General features: G+C 38.2%; 1 protein-coding gene across 1 annotated transcript in view; it reads left to right on the forward strand.

Annotated features, from left to right (window-relative positions):
- Positions 1 to 20,468, forward strand: part of LAMA2 (laminin subunit alpha 2) — a 291,049-nt gene that overhangs the window by 181,392 nt on the left and 89,189 nt on the right. Inside the window, exons 30-34 of the mRNA XM_081997942.1 lie at positions 943 to 1,029; positions 1,926 to 2,119; positions 13,245 to 13,387; positions 13,921 to 14,019; positions 19,265 to 19,376. Coding sequence (XP_081854068.1) covers positions 943 to 1,029; positions 1,926 to 2,119; positions 13,245 to 13,387; positions 13,921 to 14,019; positions 19,265 to 19,376 — 635 coding nt within the window. The remainder of the gene's footprint in view (positions 1 to 942; positions 1,030 to 1,925; positions 2,120 to 13,244; positions 13,388 to 13,920; positions 14,020 to 19,264; positions 19,377 to 20,468) is intronic.

Here is a 20,468-nt window from a genome sequence, read left to right on the forward strand (position 1 = left end):
TCAAGCACTATTGATTTAATGCATTATAAGCAAGTTAGAGTAGGACGCTGACTACTGTACCAAGAAGGAGCTCTGGGCTCACTGCTAGCCACCTGTGTGCTTTTCTGGTTGTTCTGCCATGAAGAGCTTAAGTTCTACAGTATCGCACCATTTCAATATTTACTTGTGCTTCTTTTCCCCTACCTACCCTTTTGGTTTGTTTTCACTGTCTGTGCAGGCACTTAATGCTCTAATATTCCAGCAACATGCTACTTTGTGCAGTTCCAATAGGTACACACTGCTGTCACTAGTTATTAATCTATGCCATGATTTAGTGAAAATAATCCAGTGTCTTCTGTGATTAAAATATGACCCCTCTCTGATCATGAAGAAGGTATCTTTTAGGTTGTTTTTTCTCTGTAGGCCAGTCTTTTCTCTTCAGTATGTCCTTGAGAAGATCATCTGACACTGCCTTTTTGGAAGATTCCACATGGCTATGACTTCCTTCCTCCCTCTTTTATGTCTTATCCTTGAGCAAACTCTTCCCAGCTTATCTACTTTTATTCAAACTAAAATTAAATCAGTCTGGAAAGGCTGGATATTTGTTAGCACAAACATCTTTTGTTTCACATCCTTCCTATTACTTCCTTTTCTTGACCACTGTTACTGACAGCACCATTCAATCACACAAGCATGGGCATTGTTGACTCCATCCCCTCTGATTGATTCGTCCCCTCATTGATTCTGCCCTTCCAGCATTTGTCTAAATTGTGCCAGTATCACAGCAAGGCATTCACAAAATTCTTAATAGAAAGGGGGAATCTCCCACAGGTGTTTATAAACACATGAGAAAATGATGCCATTCACATTAAGAGTGGAGCTTACCATGGCCCTTCTGCACAGCTGACTAGAGTGAAATGTTGCAATAGAGTGGAAAAAGGTTTTTATTTGCTTTTGTTTTAGTTTTAGCCCTTCTTGTGTTGCGGAAGGACCTAGTGGGTACCGGTGTACTGCGTGCCCACCTGGATATGAAGGCCAATACTGTGAAAGGTAGGATGAATGGAAAAAGAAGAAAGAGGGACAATGAAGGGTGGGCAAGACGTGAAGGAGAGCAATGTCCTTTGATACTATAAGCATATATTTACTAATACTTAAACACATGCCTTCATATAAGTTGTTTCTTCTTTATATGTTGTTAAAACTCAGCCATAATGGGCAATTTTTATGTACACTCACTGTAAATTGATAATCATTGTTATTTATAGCACAGATATTGTCCTAGTCTTACTTTCTGATTTGTGGATTTTTTCCCCCCTGGGCCTCAGAAGTTAAACAAAAAAATGCAAAACTTGTCTAAAATTAGATACCATGCTTACAGTGTGTCTTGGTGTCTTGCATATCCTTCTTTCTAGTGACTATTGTGCTCTCATGGGCACTGACTGTGAAAGACACTTACATATAAACATATTAATGACCAAATTGCAAATCAAGAACCTAAACAGCAGCTGTTGTCCCATCCATAGCAATACTATGGGATTAAGATGATCAAAATTGGCAAGTGTCTACCCTGAGATTTCACTTCTAATGCAAAACACAAGTGGCTAGTGGAAAAAAAAAGGTCTCTACACCAAACACTGCTAAAGTAGAAACTTGTTTGTCATGGTATAAAGAAGTTTAACTGAAAAGTGTTAGGGGTGTGGAATTGCTTTTGCTTACTGCTTCCATCCAGACTGTTTCATGTCCTGGTTAAAAGTTATCAGTTTGTTGCACAGTTTGTAACATCTCTCCCTCTACAAATGCACCCTGAGTCATAAAGCACGAAAGATTTTTTTTCATGGTTCATGAATAATTGTTCATATAATTTGTTTACAATATTGTCAAGTATTCATTGTAGTACACTATGCATCTCAGTTGGCCAAACCTGGTTTTGTATTTGCAACATCTAGATGTTCTTCTGGCTACATGGGAAACCCACAAACTCCAGGAGGCTCCTGCCAGGAATGTGAGTGTGATCGATACGGTTCCCTGCCTGTCCCTTGTGACCCTGTCACTGGACAGTGCACTTGCAAGCCTGGATTCACAGGGTGGAAGTGTGTTGGCTGTGAACATCGGCATGCGCGTGATGGCATGAAATGCATTTGTACGTATACTAATGTCATTTTGGAGAATTTTTGATTGTGTTTGTCATATTTCAGAAATTCAACCCTGCTTGTGCATCAGTCAGTTGTGTGGGATTCTTTGAAAATAATTGCTAGGTTTCTTACTTTGGCATTCTGGTCCTTTTTTTTTTTTCCCCACAAGCCTTGAGATGTTAGGGAAACTCTCAATACTTTTTAATATGCCCACTGAAAATTAACAACAAAGCTTTGAAAGATTTCTTTTTGTGGGTTTTTGAAGTCTGTAGTTTTGCTAAAGGCTGTCGCTGCTGTTGTGACAATATTTGCTCTTAGTGTATTTTTTAGTGATGTCCTAAATGTTTAACCAGCAATCGCAATGCCATGGGACACACAGAAAATTTTTACCAAGGTTTACTTCATCATGTTTGCTCAACAGCCATCCACTAGTATTTAAAAGACATAAGGAGTGACAGTACAATATATCCAGGAACAAAGAACTTCCTTTGTTTAAAATAGAAAACTAATAACCTAAAACACCAAGATACATTTTACAGTACTACTATCTTTTCCCTACCTTCAGTTTTGATATGTACCAAGTGTCCTGGTTTTTATTATTGTTTGGAATTTTTTTCCATGAAATTCAATAGTGTTTATTTTGAGCCCACAATCTCATTTCCCATTATATTGTATGCTTATGTCTTATTAAAAAAAAATCAGGTAGCAAAACCTTTCTAGAACACTTAGTAAATCCTGGCTGAAATAAGGCATTTTACTCTCCTCCAACTCGCCCAGCTGAGTAGGAACACATTTTATTGTGATCTTCCCTCTCTCACCTCTCTTTCCCCCTCCAAGGCTATCATTGTTCATTGTGAAGTAGAATACAGATAGGGAACCAGTGAGTCCACAGTATATAGTATTTCTTAATCTATTCATCTTTGAATATATTGGCAAGGCACAATGAACTGGTTTTAATGTTTTACCTGATTTTTATCTGTTAGAGGATTTTAATTGGAGCTTTTTCTTTTTTTTTTTTTTTTGTCTATGTGAGGGATGTGTAACATCAAGGCAAGTAGATACCAAAAAAAGGCTCACAGAATGCATTCAGTCTTTACCTCAATACCCAGAGGTGTACAGCTCTCTAATATTAAAATCAGCTAGTACAGCTCAAACAAATTGCAGAGATTTTAAAAGCAAATTGGAAAAATAAAGAAACCAAAGAAGTGCTAAAAATGAATGACGGTATCTGTCATGCTTTAACCCCAGCCAGCAACTCAGCCCCACACAGCCGCTTGCTCACTCCCCCACGGTGGAACGGGGAAGAGAATTGGAAGAGCAAAAGTGAGAAAACTCATGGCTTGAAATAAAGACAGTTTAACATCCAAAGCAAAAGCCGCGCACGCAAGCAAAGCAAAACAAGGGATTCATTCACCACTCCCCGTGGGCAGGCAGGTGCTCAGCCATCCCCAGGGAAGCAGGGCTGCATCACGCGTAATGGTTTCTTGGGAAGACAGACGCCATAACTCCCAACGTCATATGGTATGGAATATCCCTTTGGCCAGCCTGGGCCAGCTGTCCTGGCTGTGTTCCCTCCCAGCTTCCTGTGCAGCTCCATTCTTCTCGCTGGCAGGCCAGCATGAAAAGCCAGACAGTCTTTGACTGCTTAGCAACAACTGGAAACATCAGCACCTTATCGACATTTTTGCATCCCAAATCCAAAACATAGCTTCACACTAGCTTCTATGAAGAAAATTAACTCTATTCCAGCTGAAACCATGACAGTATCGTATCAGTCAATAATGAAATGTGTGGCTTAAACACATAATTTAAAATAAGTGGTTAAAGAGGTAGATATTGGGCACGTTGGGTTGGGGACTACGTAGTGCAGAGCATTGTTTCGCTGAACTTAGTGGCTGTGATCAACTCTCAGAGAGTGATTGAGACTTAGCAGAACTAGGCTTCTACATGTGACTGTTGAGTTCAGTGCTTCTGCATTAGTCCTGATTAAGAGGTACAACTCTTCTTTGAAAATTAATAGAAAGATTACTGGGAATATAGACATAAATGCTTCTGTTTCTATATTATTAATAATAAGGCATTGGTTTGTTGATGAAAAGCTTAGTGTACTTAAGGGAAATGAAGTTCTAATGTCCTGCAGTGTGGTGTAGTTTAGGACTTAATTCTGAACTATCGTGTATCTTAAGCTCTATTTTAGAATACAGCAAAATGAATGCAAATAGAGTAAGTAGCTACTTTGCTGAAATAACTACACTTTGGATTCCCATTTTGTGGCCTACATGCCAAGGAGAATTGTAATCACAAGTTAAGTCTGTAAGTGTTACAGCTACAAAGTTTTAAAATAAGGACTGTGTTTTCCAGAGTGGCATCTAAATGAAAATGACTTAAATTTTTCAACATCCTGAAAGCCTGTAATATTATTTCCAGTACTAGCCAATGTTGTCAATCTCTGGCAACAAACTTAGTATGTTTTTTACTGGTCATTTACCTTATCAGTATTCTGAAAAGTCCTTTGGATATCCAGGATGGCAGAGTTTCTTTGCAAAAAACAGCTTAAATGAAAGTTTCCATTTGTAATGGTTTTCCAATTTGTTAATCAGACTATTTCACTGTGTCTAAGGTTAAAAATTCTCACTATGAATGGGAAAAGCTGTGTGCAGGCAAATCAAATTTTCCACCTTTTTGCTTTGAAAGATGTGGTTCACTATGATCTCTGATTTAACTGCAACATACTCATGTGCCAGTGTTGAAATGTATCTACACTATCTGTAGCAGCATTTTCACTTTAACTAGATAATCAGTTTTCACCATATGAACAGTCCTTTGCATGTGCATGTGGACATTTCATGTCATTGCTAGAAGAGAGGAATCAAAAGAAAGATTTTCTTTCTTTTAGTCATAAAAATAGGAACCACCCATAAGAACAGATAGGAGGTACTTTAAAACATAGAATCATAGGATAGTTTGGGTTGTAAGGGACCTTTAATGGTCATCTAGTCCAACCCCCACTGTAATGAGCAACTAGATCAAGTTGCTCAGAGCCCAGGCCAACCTGGCCTTGAATGTTTCCAGGGATGGGGCATCTACCACCTCTGTGGGCAATCTGTGCCGGTGTTTCACCACACTCACTCTGAAAAGTTTATTCTTTATATCTAGTGTAATTCTGCTCTCTTTTAGTTTAAAACATGTTTTGGTTTAAAACTTGTCCTATTGCTACAGGCCCTGCTAAAAAATCTGTCCCTATCTTTCTTTTAAGCCCCCTTTAAGTACTGGAAGGCTGCAAGAAGGTCTCCCAGAGCCTTAACTTCTCCAAGCTGAACAACCCCAACTCTCTCAGCCTGTCCTCATAGCAGAGGTGTTCCATCCCTCTCATCATTTTTGTGGCCCTCCTCTGGACCCACTCCAACAGGTCCATGTCTTTCCTCTGCTGAGGGCTGCAGAGCTGGAAACAGTACTCCAGGTGGGGTCTCAGCAGAGCAGAGCTGAGGGACAGAATCACTTCTCTTGGCCTGCTGCCCACGTTTCTTTTGATGCAGTCCAGGATCCAGATGGCCTTCTAGGCTGTGAGTGCACATTGCTGGCTCATGTCCAGCTTTTCATCCACCTGTACCCCCAAGTCCTTCTCGGCAGGGCTGCTCTCAACCCCTTCATCCCCCAGCTTCTACTGATATGGGGGGTTGCCCCAACCCAGCTGCAGGACCCTGCACTTGGCCTTGTTGACCTTCATGAGGTTCACACAGGCCCACTTTTCCGGCTTGTCCAGGTCCCTCTGGATGGCCTCCCATCCCTCAGGCATGTCAACCGCACCACTCAGCTTGGTGTCATCTGCAAACTTGCTGAGGGTGCAGTCGATCCCACTGTCCATGTCATTGATGAAGATATTAAATAGTACTGGTCCCAATACGGACCCCTGAGGGACACCACTCATCACTGATCGCCATGTGGACATGGAGCCGTTGACCACTACCCTCAGCTTGCAACCATCTAACCAATTCCTCATCCACCCAACAAATCCATCTCTCTGCAATTGACAGAGAAGGATGTTGTGTCAAAGGCCTTCCAGAAGTCCAGACAGATGGCATTGGTATCTCTTCCCTTGTCCATTGATGTGGTCACTCTGTCATAGAAGGCCAGTAGGTTGGTCAGGCGGGACTTGCCCTTGGTGAAGCCATGGTGGCAGTCTTGACTCATCTCCCTGTCCTCCATGTGCCTTAGCATAGCTTCTAGCAGGATCTGTTCCATGATCTTCCCAGGCACACACGTGAGGCTGACGAGTCAGTAGTTCCCAGGTTCCTCCTTGCTACTCTTTTTAAAAATGGGTGCAATGTTTCCCTTTTTCCAGTCTCCAGGCACTTCACCTGACCACCAGGACTTTTGAAAGGTCATGGGGAAGGGCTTGGCAACTACATCAGCCAGTTCCCTCAGGACTCTGGGATTCATTTTGTCAGGTCCCATAGACTTACGCATGTTCAGGTTTGTCAGGTGGTCACGAACCTGATCTTCTCTTACAGTGGGTGGGACTTTGCTCTTGAATGTCCCTGTCTTGCAGTCCATTCACTCAAGAAGTGTGGGAAGAGAGATTGTCAGTGAAGACAGAGGCAAAGAAGTTGACACTAAGGCAAAGAAATCTCCCCTATCACAGGAACTAGTCTGCAACTATTTGCACTACATTAATAACATCCATGTCATAAATTGCAAAAACTGCAATTAAATAATTCAGTAGACACTTTATGCTTATTTGCTTTCACTATATAGTTTTCCCTTTGTTTAAAGGTTCTTCAACCCCCATGTTACTCCAAACCCACCTTTGCTAATGCAGGGAGATACCCCTGACATAGTAGAAAACCAGCCTGATCAATAAACCATTTACCTTTCTAGCCTGTGGTGGACGCAGGGGCTGTGGCAGACAAAGGGAGCGTGGCAAGCATGGACTTGGTGCAAATTTGCCCGTGGTTAACACTGCCTAGTATGTCACAGGCTTCAGAGTACAGCTGTTTTCTTCTGATAAGGATTCATTGCTGCAGCCTCTAATCCGTTCTGATAGTCATTGTGCTGTCAAAGAACTGTTAGAAACACCTTTTTGGGAAACCTAGAAGCTTTCATTTCTTAACCCCAGAACATTTATCTATTCTGATCTGAGTTTAATGCAGCTGAGACTTTGGTCCTGTATACAATATATTTTTACTTTTGTGTATCAGCCACTTCCAAAATACTCCATAAATCCCCTTCTGACTAGCTTCAGTTATAATGAAACAATAATAGTGATTAAGTACTCTTAATGTACAGAAAATTAATGCCATATGCAGAATCCTGTTTGCATTCAGTATTTCAAATGAGCTGTATGCATGTATCTACTTTTGCTTATTTGCAGAGTTCTATTTCAAATACTGCAGTTGCATTGCACCTGTCAGATGTGTGAAGAACGCCTACTTAAGTGGTAAAATGGTCTAGCTTAAAGAAAATACACACAAATACAATCACCCATGTTTGGAAAAAGGTAGTTGTAAGTGATGTAAAACATAGTGTGATTAAGCTGTCCAATGTCAGTGTGTTATAGTTAATATTTAGGAAAGTGAAAATTTATTTTGAATATTTATCAAAAGATAACCATCTGAATAATTAATTTTTGGCAAATTCTATAAAAGGTCACCACACAGTATGGCATGAAAGCTAAATAATGCATATTTAAATCCAATTAGAGAGGTGTTTTAGCCACAATATTGTAATGTATTATTGTTTAAATATAACATTTCTATTTTAACATATCCCTTATCTTAAGTATTCTAAAGATTTTTAGAGTGAAAATTTGCAGTGAAAAGGCAGGAAAAAAAAATGGAGGAGTGTGCATGTTCATTAAAGTGATCTATTTCTGATATAGCTGAAAATCCGTTTTACCAAGTTCTTACTGTCTTTTTCATAACGTGTCATTTTTCAGTTGCTTAGTGCGTGCCACTTTTCAGTGCTGTGTTATAACAGTTATATTTTAGAAGGCTACAGGTAGAATGGAAAGAGAATATATTTTTTTAAAGCCACTGTACAAAGGGGAAGAATTTGTTTGCTGCTAAATAACAATGGAAAGATAATTACAGGTGAATGGCACAGACAGAATTCACTTCCCATTATATTCTTTGAATACAACAATATTGTTTTCTTTAGGATACCATTAGGGAATGAAAAATTATATCTAAAAAGTAGATTTTTTTTGTAAGTAATACAAGAGTCTGAATGGTCTACTATACATCATAAAAATTCTAAATGTTTTGCATTAGTACTGTTAATAACAGGATTATTTCCTCAGCTAAAGTGACCGTCTAGATTTTCAGGTACAGATACTCATAATATTCTGCTGATGAAGACTTGCTTGTAATTTTTGGTCTCAAGTAATCCACTTAGGCTCACTTTCCCTTCTCTTTTGAAACAGTTGGTAGCCAATAAGAAAATTAGCGATGATTGCAAACTAATTTTAATAATGCAGCAAACATCCTTGTATACTGTCAAATATGACAAAAGTTCTCCCAGATCTTCTCTAATACCTACAGATTTTTATTTTTATTTGTAACTACAAATGAATTGTCCTCTAAATGATTGATGCCCCCTTATGCATCACTCCTTTTTACTGTAACAAATATATCTCAGTGTTTATTCTGCTGAAAGTTGTCAACTGGCAATTGCTGGCTGGCCTATAATCACTACAGTATTGAAAATGTGTATTTTCTGTTTTTATAGTTGAATCCCACCGTTCCCATCCAGAACACAACTGAGCTGTGTGATGAACAGGAGCAGTCTTTCCTCAGTTCATCTGTACCCAGCATGCTCAGGCAGACTGAGAACATCAGTATTTGCTTGATTCATATTTTACATACACATACCAGAAATATGTAAACAAGCCAAAGCCTGTGTTGCTCCCTCCTCATTCTTCCCAAAGAGCTTTGTCCTTAGCAAGCTGAAGTGGAAAGAAGGAGCTGCAAGGGGTTTTCGATCAAGCCTGTAGCAATCGTGCATTTTCTTGGGTGTATTTTTTGTTACACCTTGCGACATTCCACTTCAGTTGTAGAGTTTGTAGTATGTAAAATGAAGAACCTTAGGTTACTTTCAGAACAGCAATGTGTTTGGAACAGTGACTGTGCTTGCTGCTGTGCAGTGTTTAGGGAAAAAAACAATCCTACTGAGAACTTCAAGGCTTTATTGTTAAACATCTGGCAAGGCAGAACTCACCTGAATGCTTTCAGCACACCAGTCGTAACTACAAATTGGAGTATTAGTTATGACCTCAAAAAAAATTGGCTTCAATATTTTGAGCTCTGTTGCAACACAGACTGCAAAACCTTTCCTCAGATGTATGCTCCTGTCACAAATGTTCCTTGGGGTCAAGCAAAAAGCTAAACGTAAAGCAGTCGATGTGGTTCTGCTGTACGAGATTGGCAGGGAACAGGAAGCAGTCATGATATAGAGAGATCAAACAGGTATTTCATTGTTAGGAATTTTTCTTTAACTCGATCTCATGAAAAAAAATGGTCCTTCAGCTGTGCTGCAGTCAACAAACTTACATTTTTACAAATTTAAATATTGGTAGAAGGAGAAAATTACATAATCAGATTCCTTTAATACCAGGTCTTGGACACTTAAATATTTCACTCTAAGTAGACTGGTGCTTGCAATGAGACAGAGTTTTTCCCAGCTGCCACTCAGTTCTGCACCCAGGAGAAGGGAGCTCCTTGCCACTGGTCCTGGTAGAATCAAGGTTTTCCCTCTAAAATAGGGATTAGCTCCATGATCTCAGCCCTTCCAAATTTAGAACTAAGCAGAGATGCTCTCTCTGTCAGAGGACGATCTTGAAGAATTTGTGAAATGAAGCATCTCCTAGCTCCTACACAGTCCTTAATGCAGCAGGAGCTGGGAGCTTCTTATCACAAGCTTTCACAGAGTGAGCTGAAAAGAAAGATACTGTGTGTAACACCAAACCTATGAAGCCTTGGACTAACTTCTGCTATGCTGTGAGTTTAAGAGAAGTTGTGAGCACAACCTTATGGCACAGCTGTAAGAATTAAACTTACCTCTGTGCTGGACAACTGCTTCTCTGTCTGCATGAGCTCAATAAGGGATGAGAGCCCCTGCTTGGCCTAGGAGCGGATAAGCTATCAGTTGTTCTCCCTTTTTTTGAGGCATGAGCTCCTGTTGAGTTTAGACCCACACTTCAATGTCTTTCACCAATTCAAGCACTGTATAAGCCTAGCTAGTACTGGTACGTATCAGAACCAGCAAATGAGGCTTTCTAAATAATGAAAATCAGGAATAAATCTGAGTCAGTATTTCAGGCCCTGATCTGGATCTGATTTTTCCCAGATTGTGCAAACTCCCTGAAACCAGCAGCAATGGCAAGGAAGCGAAAGCTTTCAGCTCTCTACAAGGGTTCTGGTTTGGGGGGCAGAGGAGGTCGTCTTTATTATTTGGTGTGAGACCAGTGCCAAAATGGGAACAATGGGGTAACAGCCAACAGATTAATGGGCCTAACAAAAGTTCAACACTGTCGTGAAGCAACAGGAAACTAATACTGAAGAGTCACTGACTATCATAGGATACCACATCATATCAAAGATTGCATGGTTGCCCTTAGACCAAAAATTACCTAGTCATAACAGAGTCTTCTGAATCTTAACAGCAGTGAATGTATTAAAGCAAAATTGTGCTAGATAATCACTGAATTGGAGGAACACATTGTGGCTCAGACATGTCACTCCTTTATTGTACATTATCTTCTCTTTGTAAGATGAAGCAAGTGGTTAGATAAACTTATAGTGTCTTTTATTACTTCAGCAATTTTATTTATTTTTTTAATTTCCCTGACATGCATGTTTTGGAGATGCTTCTCACGAGGTAAGTCAAAATCCTTACAGGACTTACTGTGCATGGGAAAGTGTGAAAATGAAAAATACAGTAATTTGCATTAACTGCTTGCTAGACTATTGTAATATTGACTGCATGATTTGCCTCTTACATGCTTGCACTGCTGTAATGATCTGAATTTAGTGCTGCATTTGTTAATACTAGACACAAATTTATCCTGACAGTTTTATAGGTAGACACAGAAGTATCTAGTCTTGCAAAATATAATCATGCTCTTGAAATATTTCCCGTAGCTACAGTACATTTCAGACTGTGTATTGGAGTAGCTTAGTGCTGTCTCATCTACTCAGCTGTGGTCCTCACTTGATGTAGTTTTTCTTTTCAATCTGATTATCATGCAAGAGGTGTTAATTTATACTGAATGCTCACTTATCAATTGTTTACTCATTGAGAATACTTCATCACTTCATAAGCTGTTCATTTTTTACTTACTGCTGTGAATTGATTTTCTCTTTAACACACAGCAATTTTTTAGCGTTTTATTACCAACCACTGACAATTTTGAGGGTGAATACATTTAGCTTGTTTTGTAAGTGAAATAATGCATCAGAACAAAAAACAAAACCAAACAACAACAAGCAACTCTTTTCAGGTCCAAGATCACTTATTTTCATCCTGCAAAATGATTATCAGGTCTACTTAACTTCTTGACCAGCTACAGATCAGTTGTTTGTTACATAAAGCATTTAGTTGGCTGTAAAACTTGTTTTTCCTTTAATTCTCTCATACTTCTAAATGCAAGCATATGGATGACAAGAGCTGGGATGGTAATAAGCACTTTTTTTTAATTTCATGTAGAAACATAAATCAGAATGTATCATGCCCACAGTTAACAACCGCAGAGAAGTTCCAGTGCAGTTCAGCTTATGTAACAAAATACTGTGAAATAGGAGGAAGAAGTCTGCAAACGGAAGCAATGAAAATGCAAAAGGAAGTCTTAAAATAACAGTATCTGGCTTTCTGCACCCACTTCTTACTGCACTAATCCAGAATCTATCTTGTCTCCTTTTCAATCATCACATGAGTTTCATGGTGTATTAAACTAGGATTCATTATTCTTTTCTCTGTATTTGACTCACCTCTTGCTATATTGAACAGCCAGCCTACAGAATAGAACAACATTTAGATAACTGTGAAAACTTTAAAGAACAGACAAAATTTAGTCTACATGAAGAATAGATTTCAGGAAAAAAAATTAATTTGTTGTTGAAAATTACTTCTCTCTTTCTACAGAAACATTCATGTTGTTTAGGGGTTTTTTAGCCATTGAGCTGCCTAAGAGTGTTGCTGAAATAAATAATTACCTACTTCTAAAACTTTAGGTACAACCCTTCATGTCTCTTAACATCACTAGTGAATTCATTGTTTCACAGTTTGCTCCACTTCCTGAGAAGCTGTTTAGGTTTGCCGGTCCTGTGTAGCATCTTTACACAGGGAAACAGAAAGGCATTCCCACAACTCTATTTTGCAGGATGGAGAATTTTCCTGTCTGCAGCATAAATTATACAAGACTTTAAGGTTATGAAAATTTCTTGTGATCATTAATAGAAAGCAAGGAGGGGGAAATGCAACCTGCTTTCGGTATTATGTAGTACAAGCCAGTATTTGTCATGCTAAAGAGTACTTGCAAGAAAGGAAGCATACATGAAAAACTTACATGGTTTGGTGAAAGCAGGTAGAGAATAGCATTTCTTAAAAGAAAACTATGAGTATTTTTACCTGGACTCTTTCTACTGTCTGCATTACAAGTTTAGCATGCTTGGCCATGCTGTTATATGACTATATAGTATGTACATTCTAAGATTTTTTTATTTTTTTCTTACATTCAAATCCACAACCATACTATAATTCTTCAAGTACTCCTTGGATATTCCAAATTACCTGTCCATTTTTCTCAAACTTCATCCAAATTGCTTGCCTAATTTAGGATTTTATATTGGCTAGTCCATAATGGACAATGTTAATTATCTCATCTTTTTGTTATGTGAGCCTACCAATTTTCCTCTTCATGTTTCATATGACTGTCCCATTACCAAGGCCTAAGCAATAAGGTCTTTCCTGTTCCCTGGCTGTTGTTTCCATTTTTTCTCACACTATGCTTTTGGGGTAAATTATCTGAAATTAGTGTTACTTCTCACGAAATTGTATGTGTGCCATAAAATTTCTAACTCAAGCATGTGTATTAAACATGCAGCAGGAATAAATAAGCTTTGCTATTCTTTCCCCCAGCTTGCGATGATGAATGCACAGGACTCCTTCTCAGTGACCTGGATCGGCTAAACCAGATGATCCTGAGTGTTAACCTTAGTGGTCCACTGCCTGCTCCATATAAAATGTTGCATGGTTTTGAGAACATGACACAGGAATTAAAGGTATGTTCACAGTACTCACATACATAAATAACAGGGCTTCAGTACAACTGTACTTGAATCTGTTCAAACATACAGCCATGAGTAGGTTCAGGGAAGAAGAAAAATTCAAGATTTAATTACTTCAAATTTGCTTTGGTTGGTAAATGTTTATTACTATTAATTATTTTGACTGATTTTAATAAATAAATCTTTAAGCAGTAATTTGTGTACATATATGCAAGGAATTATACTGCAAGCATGGAAAAAGTGATGTCAAATACCAAAGAAAATAGTGTTCTTGATGGTGGTCCATAAAATAGTTACATATTTTATGTATTACCTACCATACTTACAGGTTCTCCACTAATCTATGTAAAGTTGTCAATATTCCTGAGAAAAGTATGTTGGATGCATGTGACACAAGAGTCAATGACAAAAGGGAGTTGCATACTGTAATGAAAAGGAAATTTTTGATGCTTGTTCTTTACAATATTTGGAAGCACTGAGATCCATTAAGTACAGATTTTCACTCTCCCTCCTCTCTTCACCAACAGCATTTGCTTTCACCTCAGCGAGCACCAGAGAGACTTCTTCAGCTAGCACAAGAAAATCTGGATACTCTGGTGACAGAAATGGATGAACTACTGACAAGAGTAAGTCTATGATCACATTGAGGTCTATGGGTTTGGTTAAGGCTGCATAATGACAGAAATCTTCTGAATATGAATTAAACATGAATGAATAGATGAATTATAAGATGCTTTTCAGTTTCAGTGTTTGAAATGGCAGCAAGTCCTCTAACAACCTCTTTTTGTGAGCCAATACATATATTTTCTGCAAAACTTTTATAATGTAAGAAAACTTAATAATGCTCATACAGAGCTCCCAAGAATGAGCTTATTTGGAAAAGCTGGCACTAAAGGAAAGAGAGTTCTTGATACAGCATTTATGGGCTTTCCCATGACTTCAGCTACAGGTTATGATGCAAACCTAATAACAACAGAAACATGGGATTACCACACAGTTTCTCACATGTCTGGAGTTTTCCTTTGACTGGCTGAGGCTTTGAGAAACTGAACTGCCTGGTTGCCTTCCTATTCTTCTGAACATTTGTATTGTCTCTGGTAAGGCTATCTGCTTTCTGCATCAGCAACATCATATCATCAGATTCCCTTTCAAATCTCCTGAGTCTGACTATCTCAAGATAGTTCTTAGCCTGTTTCTCTTTTAAGATTGCCTGATGCAATACAAGTAGCCTGAGTTACTTAGTGTGCCAGCCATCTCAAGCACTCAAACTTTTCCTATAAAGTTTTGCTGTTTTGCAGTTTCATTTTCCATTTTGGGTTATCTGTTGTGTTGGCTTCTTTTTCCAGGAGCTGTAGAGCAAATGGTAGCCTAGACTGATTCACTTATTTTAAAGAAATATTATAGCAAGGCAATGGAATTCCTGGTTTAACAAATAGCAGGTTCTCATTAAGAGTCAATGAATGAAGTAATTGAAATGGGACAATATTTAAAGGGGGAATTCAAATATATGCACAAGGTGTGTGAGTTTATTTAAATATATGTGTTCTATATTTCATTTGTGAGCGTAGTGAGAGTCTTCTGGATTTCAACCAATGTGCTATTTACTCTTTTTATTACGAAAGTTTTATTTCATTATAGACCTTATTTTGGTCAGTAAAAGACGTTGTTTAAGAAAATAATATAAATTGTGCCACCTAGTGGAGAAAAAAATAGGGAAATGGACCAGCCACAATAAAAATACATTTGTCCAAAATACATTAATTTGAAGGACTAGCAAAAATCATGTTCATGAGTTATGCTCCCCTGCATTGAAATAGCCAAATAAGAAAGACATGGATTGCTGTACTGATGAATATACACCTGAGAGAATTTACCTAAACCCCATACAGCTTTAGCAACCTGTCTTAAATTTTTCATGGCTTACAGAACTAAAATTCTCAGAGAAACTTGTTTGTTTCTGTGGATTATACTAAATTTTGAAAAAAACCCCTGTGAAATCACGGGTAATGGGTAAGAAAGCATCTGTAGTGTGTTTGCATATGCATGCATGTATGTGTGAGTCTATATGCATACATGCGTACACAGGTATCTGTCTATACATACTCTCATTGTGAATGTAAAGAAAGCTTGTTTCTTCACTTCTGTGAAGATATTTTGTTTTTCTGCCAGAAATAGCTATGGTAGTTTTAAGGCTAGCTGGATTTTTAACTCATGACAGCCCTACAAGCAGGCAAGATTATATTTTTTTTATTAAGATTGCTCAATCTTAGGTTAAGACAATTTTTTTTTTCCAAAGGAAAAAAAAAGTTGCTCTTTTTAGTATCCTTTTCCAATTGCCTGCCCCTCCCACCCCCCCATAAATTTTAATCCCCTATGGAGATGACCTAAAATAATATTGCAAATTCTGACCTTCTGTAGACTAGTCATGGATAGAAAATATTGAAGGTGTGATCTTAGGGAATTTAGTGTGGTGGCCAGATTATCGCTGCTTCCTTTTCTGCAGTTTTCTGTTTTTGCAATGAGTAAGTAGCCTTGTGATTTCCAGTTATTGTTACAGAGAGTTGTTAACTGGATTTCCATTGGGTTTTTTGGGGGACTGGCAACTGGTGGCAACACCTATTCTTCTCTTTCTGTGTAAATAGGAGTAATGTTCCAAAAAGAAGAGTGTGTCCTCATGTAGTGCGTTCAAGTCTCATTTCCAAATGAAGATTTCGCTCATACCCACATAATGGCTAAGATTCAGGGCACATGGTACAAGCATAGGTAGCAAAGTTTTTCCCTGTATCTGATTTGCAGGCTCATTAAATTTTCAAAGTGAAATCACTAGTGATGAAGAAAAAGGTTCATGAGGATTGGTGAGCAGTCTGTTTCCATGGGAAAAAAAAAATCAATCCATTTTAAGATAAAATGTAGAAGACAATAGTATTTAGTAACTACAAAATCTTTGGGGTTTTTGCTTCCTTGTGGTCTCTTTTCAATTAGTGATCTCTTACATTAGTGCAGCATTCTGTTTTCTTTTTTCCCATCATACTCTTTCCGTCATTCACTCTGGTATACAGAAGATCCTTATGTCTTTCTTTCACTAATTATTTTCTTACATGTTTGCGTGCATATTCCCACATCTACCACCAGAGCCCAGACCTCAGACTCTTCACTTTCTTTCAATTCACTGCTTTCAGTCAAAACCCTCTCTTCCCTTCTAGATAGATACCTTCAGAGCCTTCAAGAAAGACAAGGATCAGACTCACTCCTCTTGACTAAAATGCTTCTTTTGAGTTTGTAAACTTTTTCATTTCTCCCATACCACTGAATTTCTCAAGCTCAGAAATTTCTGGAAGTAGTAGCAGAGGCAACTTAGTTTGCAATAGTTGGAAGCATTTGGAGGGAAAACCAAGAACTTCCATCTGTATCATGAGGACTCTGTTTACTCCTCCTTCTGGGGTCTGCAGCTCACTAGCTGAAGAAATTCCTGTAGGGCTCCAGAGGAGTTTATTATGGCTTGATTAAGACCTCAGACTAAACACACAAACAAAAGAAAAACAAAATTGCTAATACTTGCTAATAATCTAAGTTGCTAAGTGGCTAATAGTCTTCAGCTTGGGACAAGGCCTTCCATGGAACCTTCATCACTAAGTACAAAATATGAACATCACCAAAGCAGGTTCACTGATCTCAGATACTTTCTTTACTATATTTACATGTCAGGGATCTTCCTTATGCCAAAAAGTCTTCTTTTTGGTCAGACTTCTTGAAGATTCATTCCAAACCTTTGCTCTAAGTCCAGTGTTTCTGACCGTTATTGCTCCCCCAGGAAGAGATTGTTGTGCCTCTTTAAACTGTTGGGGGATGCTGAAGACTGACCATATAGAAATGGTGAACTGTAGTAAACTGAATATATAGAAAATGAGGACTTCATTAACAAATGGAAACATTTAATTAGCTATGGAGTGGCTAGGTACAATACGAAGGATGTTTGCCAATTAATTTGGTTTATGGAGTTAAAGCTGGACCAGGTAATGAAGCGAAAGGTTATTTTTCAGCAAAGCAAATTATGGCAAAATACAGAAAGCCTTCAGTGGAGCTGAATTTAAGTACTAAAGAGAACTGTCACCAAGAGGAAATGAAAACTGTTCGATGACAGATTAATGTGCACAAAAATGTAATACATTGCATTCAGTCATAAATATTGAGAGGTTAAAGTGGTCAATTGGAATTAACATGAATGTGGAAAAAGTAACCAAAACTAAGTATATGCAAGTTATAAAACAACATTTGTAGTAAAGGACTTAGAAATATTATAGAATATAATAAAAGTGAATACGAAAACTCCAAGCACATAAAACCCAGAGAATAAAAGGCTGATTGTGAAAGATTTGACAACAAATAATAAGGTAGTTCTCAATTGCATCACGAACTAAATGACATCAGAAACGCCAAGCTGAGTTAGAGCAGTGGTCCATCAAGATCATTCTGTATTTTTGCCTTTTTCCTATCCCAATTGCCTATTACAGCTCACTGTGACAATATTTCAATTCTGTATCCAGGCAAGTAAAGGGGTTTTGTAAATCTTAGAAGAAGAAACCAACAGAATGATTAAAGCTGTACAAATGTGAAAAGCTGTGTTCCTCTGCTGATATAGGGATGAAATAGAACCAGCTCCAGTATGGGCTCTTAATTCTTCCTGTATAATTCTATTTACCTGAAACATTTTCATATAAATAATTTTCAGAGTAACTACTCTGATGTAGATCAAATCTGTAAGTGGTATAATAATGCCAGGGATTTCATTTCAGAAACCCAGCTGTCCTGATGTATCTTGAGGGCTTCCATCTAGAAACTAATCAGGCACAAATAAATGTGTTAAAGTGATACTATTTCTCTTTGACTATTATTGAAATATGTGTGGGGTTTTTGTAACTGAGAAAACCACTTGTACAGCTCAAGTCAGAGAAAACCTAAACTCATTTTGAATTATTGACCTTCTAGCCATTTACCACAGACTGGAAAGATCATAATGCCCTGCTTTGAGACATTTCTTGGGAATGCAATCCCCAAAGAAAAAACTGAGGGTTTTTTGCTTTACAATACAGTTTGACAGGCTTTGTTGCTTGAAATGGTCAGCTGCTTTGTAATAAAAATTGGTCCATTTTGTAAATAGAGACCTTGAGAGCTATGCAAAATGTCTTAAGATGACTCCTTTCCTTAGCATGTTTTTCAGGTCTATGGTAGACATCTGTGTTCATCCTGCTGCTGCTGTGATTAAATAAAATTATAAAACATTTAGTTATACAAAGCTAAAATTTTACTGAGCACCCCAATATCCTATAAACAAATAACTTCAAGCATTAGAGCTGAAAAAATCCAATTTTTTTTCTTGGTTTAATTAATGTATTTATTTAAAACTCTTCTTGCTTGTTGGCATGAACTGTCTTTTTGAGAACGCCTCAGGGGAGCAAGTAAAGAGGTCATGATATCTGCTGCACTTTGTCAATCGAAAAGTGCACAATTGTGAAACTATGGAAAGTATTCCCTGAAGAATCTGTTAAAAGGTTCCAAACAACGTTTCTTCAAGCAAATTCAGTGAATAATTTCATCCTGTTTCCCTTTGTGTGCTGTTGCACACAACTAGGATTTCTAAGAGCCTAAAATAAAACCTTACAATTTCCATTTAAAGGAAAAGGTAATAAAATTTAATTGTTTACTTGAACAGAACATGTCATTTCCCATGCACCTGATCAATAATTCATTGATTGCCTTTTGCCTGAGGAAAGTTTTGGACATAGGTTCAGCCAGTAGGAATATAGCATAGCACAGCCTTGTCCTGTTTCATATAATTTGTTAATTATATGTTTCCTGAATTTGGATCACTAGGCTACCAAGGTGACGGCAGATGGTGAACAAACCAGGCAGGATGCTGAGAGGACTAATGACAGAGCGAAATCTCTTGGACAGTTCGTCAAAGGCATTCTCCAAGCTGCTGAAGGTATTGGAAAAAGAAAAATATGCCAACTGTTTCTCAAGAAAACTGAAGTATGGTGGGGAATAGGGTCTGAGAGACAGTGAGGAAGAGTTTATTCACTGAGAAATGTGATGTACTTTAAATGTTGAATGAAGAAACTACAGTCAACTATCTTCTGACTTTTTGCAATCTACAGATGCAGTTTATATAAAAAGTGCATTGGTAATTATGAACAAAGACTAGCAGAATATTGACAGTGTTTCTTCAGGATTTTTGTGGTTGTTTGAAGAAAAGCTATTATGGTGAAGTAACTAGCAGGGCTTAGCTTTTGTTTATTTTCAAAGCAGTTGAATACATGTATTAGTAAAAAAAACTTGATGTAATTTTAGCACTTGGTACATTAACACTTCATCTTAATTCCCCGAAATGACTTCAAAAATACATTACTGCTGGTTGTTAATGAGCATCAGCTGCTTGGAATTTACAAGTGACTCCTAACCCTACATAAGTAGTGGCATGGATCCAGCTCTCTTTCTTCTACAAGTTGAATCACTGCACTTTCAAATGCGGTAAAGACTTATGAGCAAAAGTATTGTAGATGGTTTTGAGAAGCAAGACCTATATATTGCAAAGAATAGTAAGATGCAAAGATGCAAAGAATAATAAGAAGGGCTTCTATAGGTATGTTAGCCAGAAAAGGAAGGTCAAAGAAAGCGCACTCCCCTTGATGAGCAAGACTGGCAAACTGGTAACAACGGATGAGGAGGAGGCTGAGGTACTCAACGACTCCTTTGCTTCAGTCTTCACTGCCAGTCTCTCTTACTGCACCTGTCGAGGGGATGGACTGCAAGATGGGGACATTCAAGAGCAAAGTCCCACCCACTGTAAGAGAAGATCAGGTTCGTGACCACCTGACAAACCTGAACATGCGTAAGTCTATGGGACCTGACAAAATGAATCCCAGAGTCCTGAGGGAACTGGCTGATGTAGTTGCCAAGCCCTTCCCCATGATCTTTCAAAAGTCCTGGTGGTCAGGTGAAGTCCCTGGAGACTGGAAAAAGGGAAACATTGCACCCATTTTTAAAAAGAGTAGCAAGGAGGAACCTGGGAACTACT

The sequence above is a fragment of the Phaethon aethereus genome, assembly GCF_964289735.1.
Source record: "Phaethon aethereus genome assembly, chromosome: 3".
Classification (NCBI taxonomy): Eukaryota; Metazoa; Chordata; class Aves; order Phaethontiformes; family Phaethontidae; genus Phaethon; species Phaethon aethereus.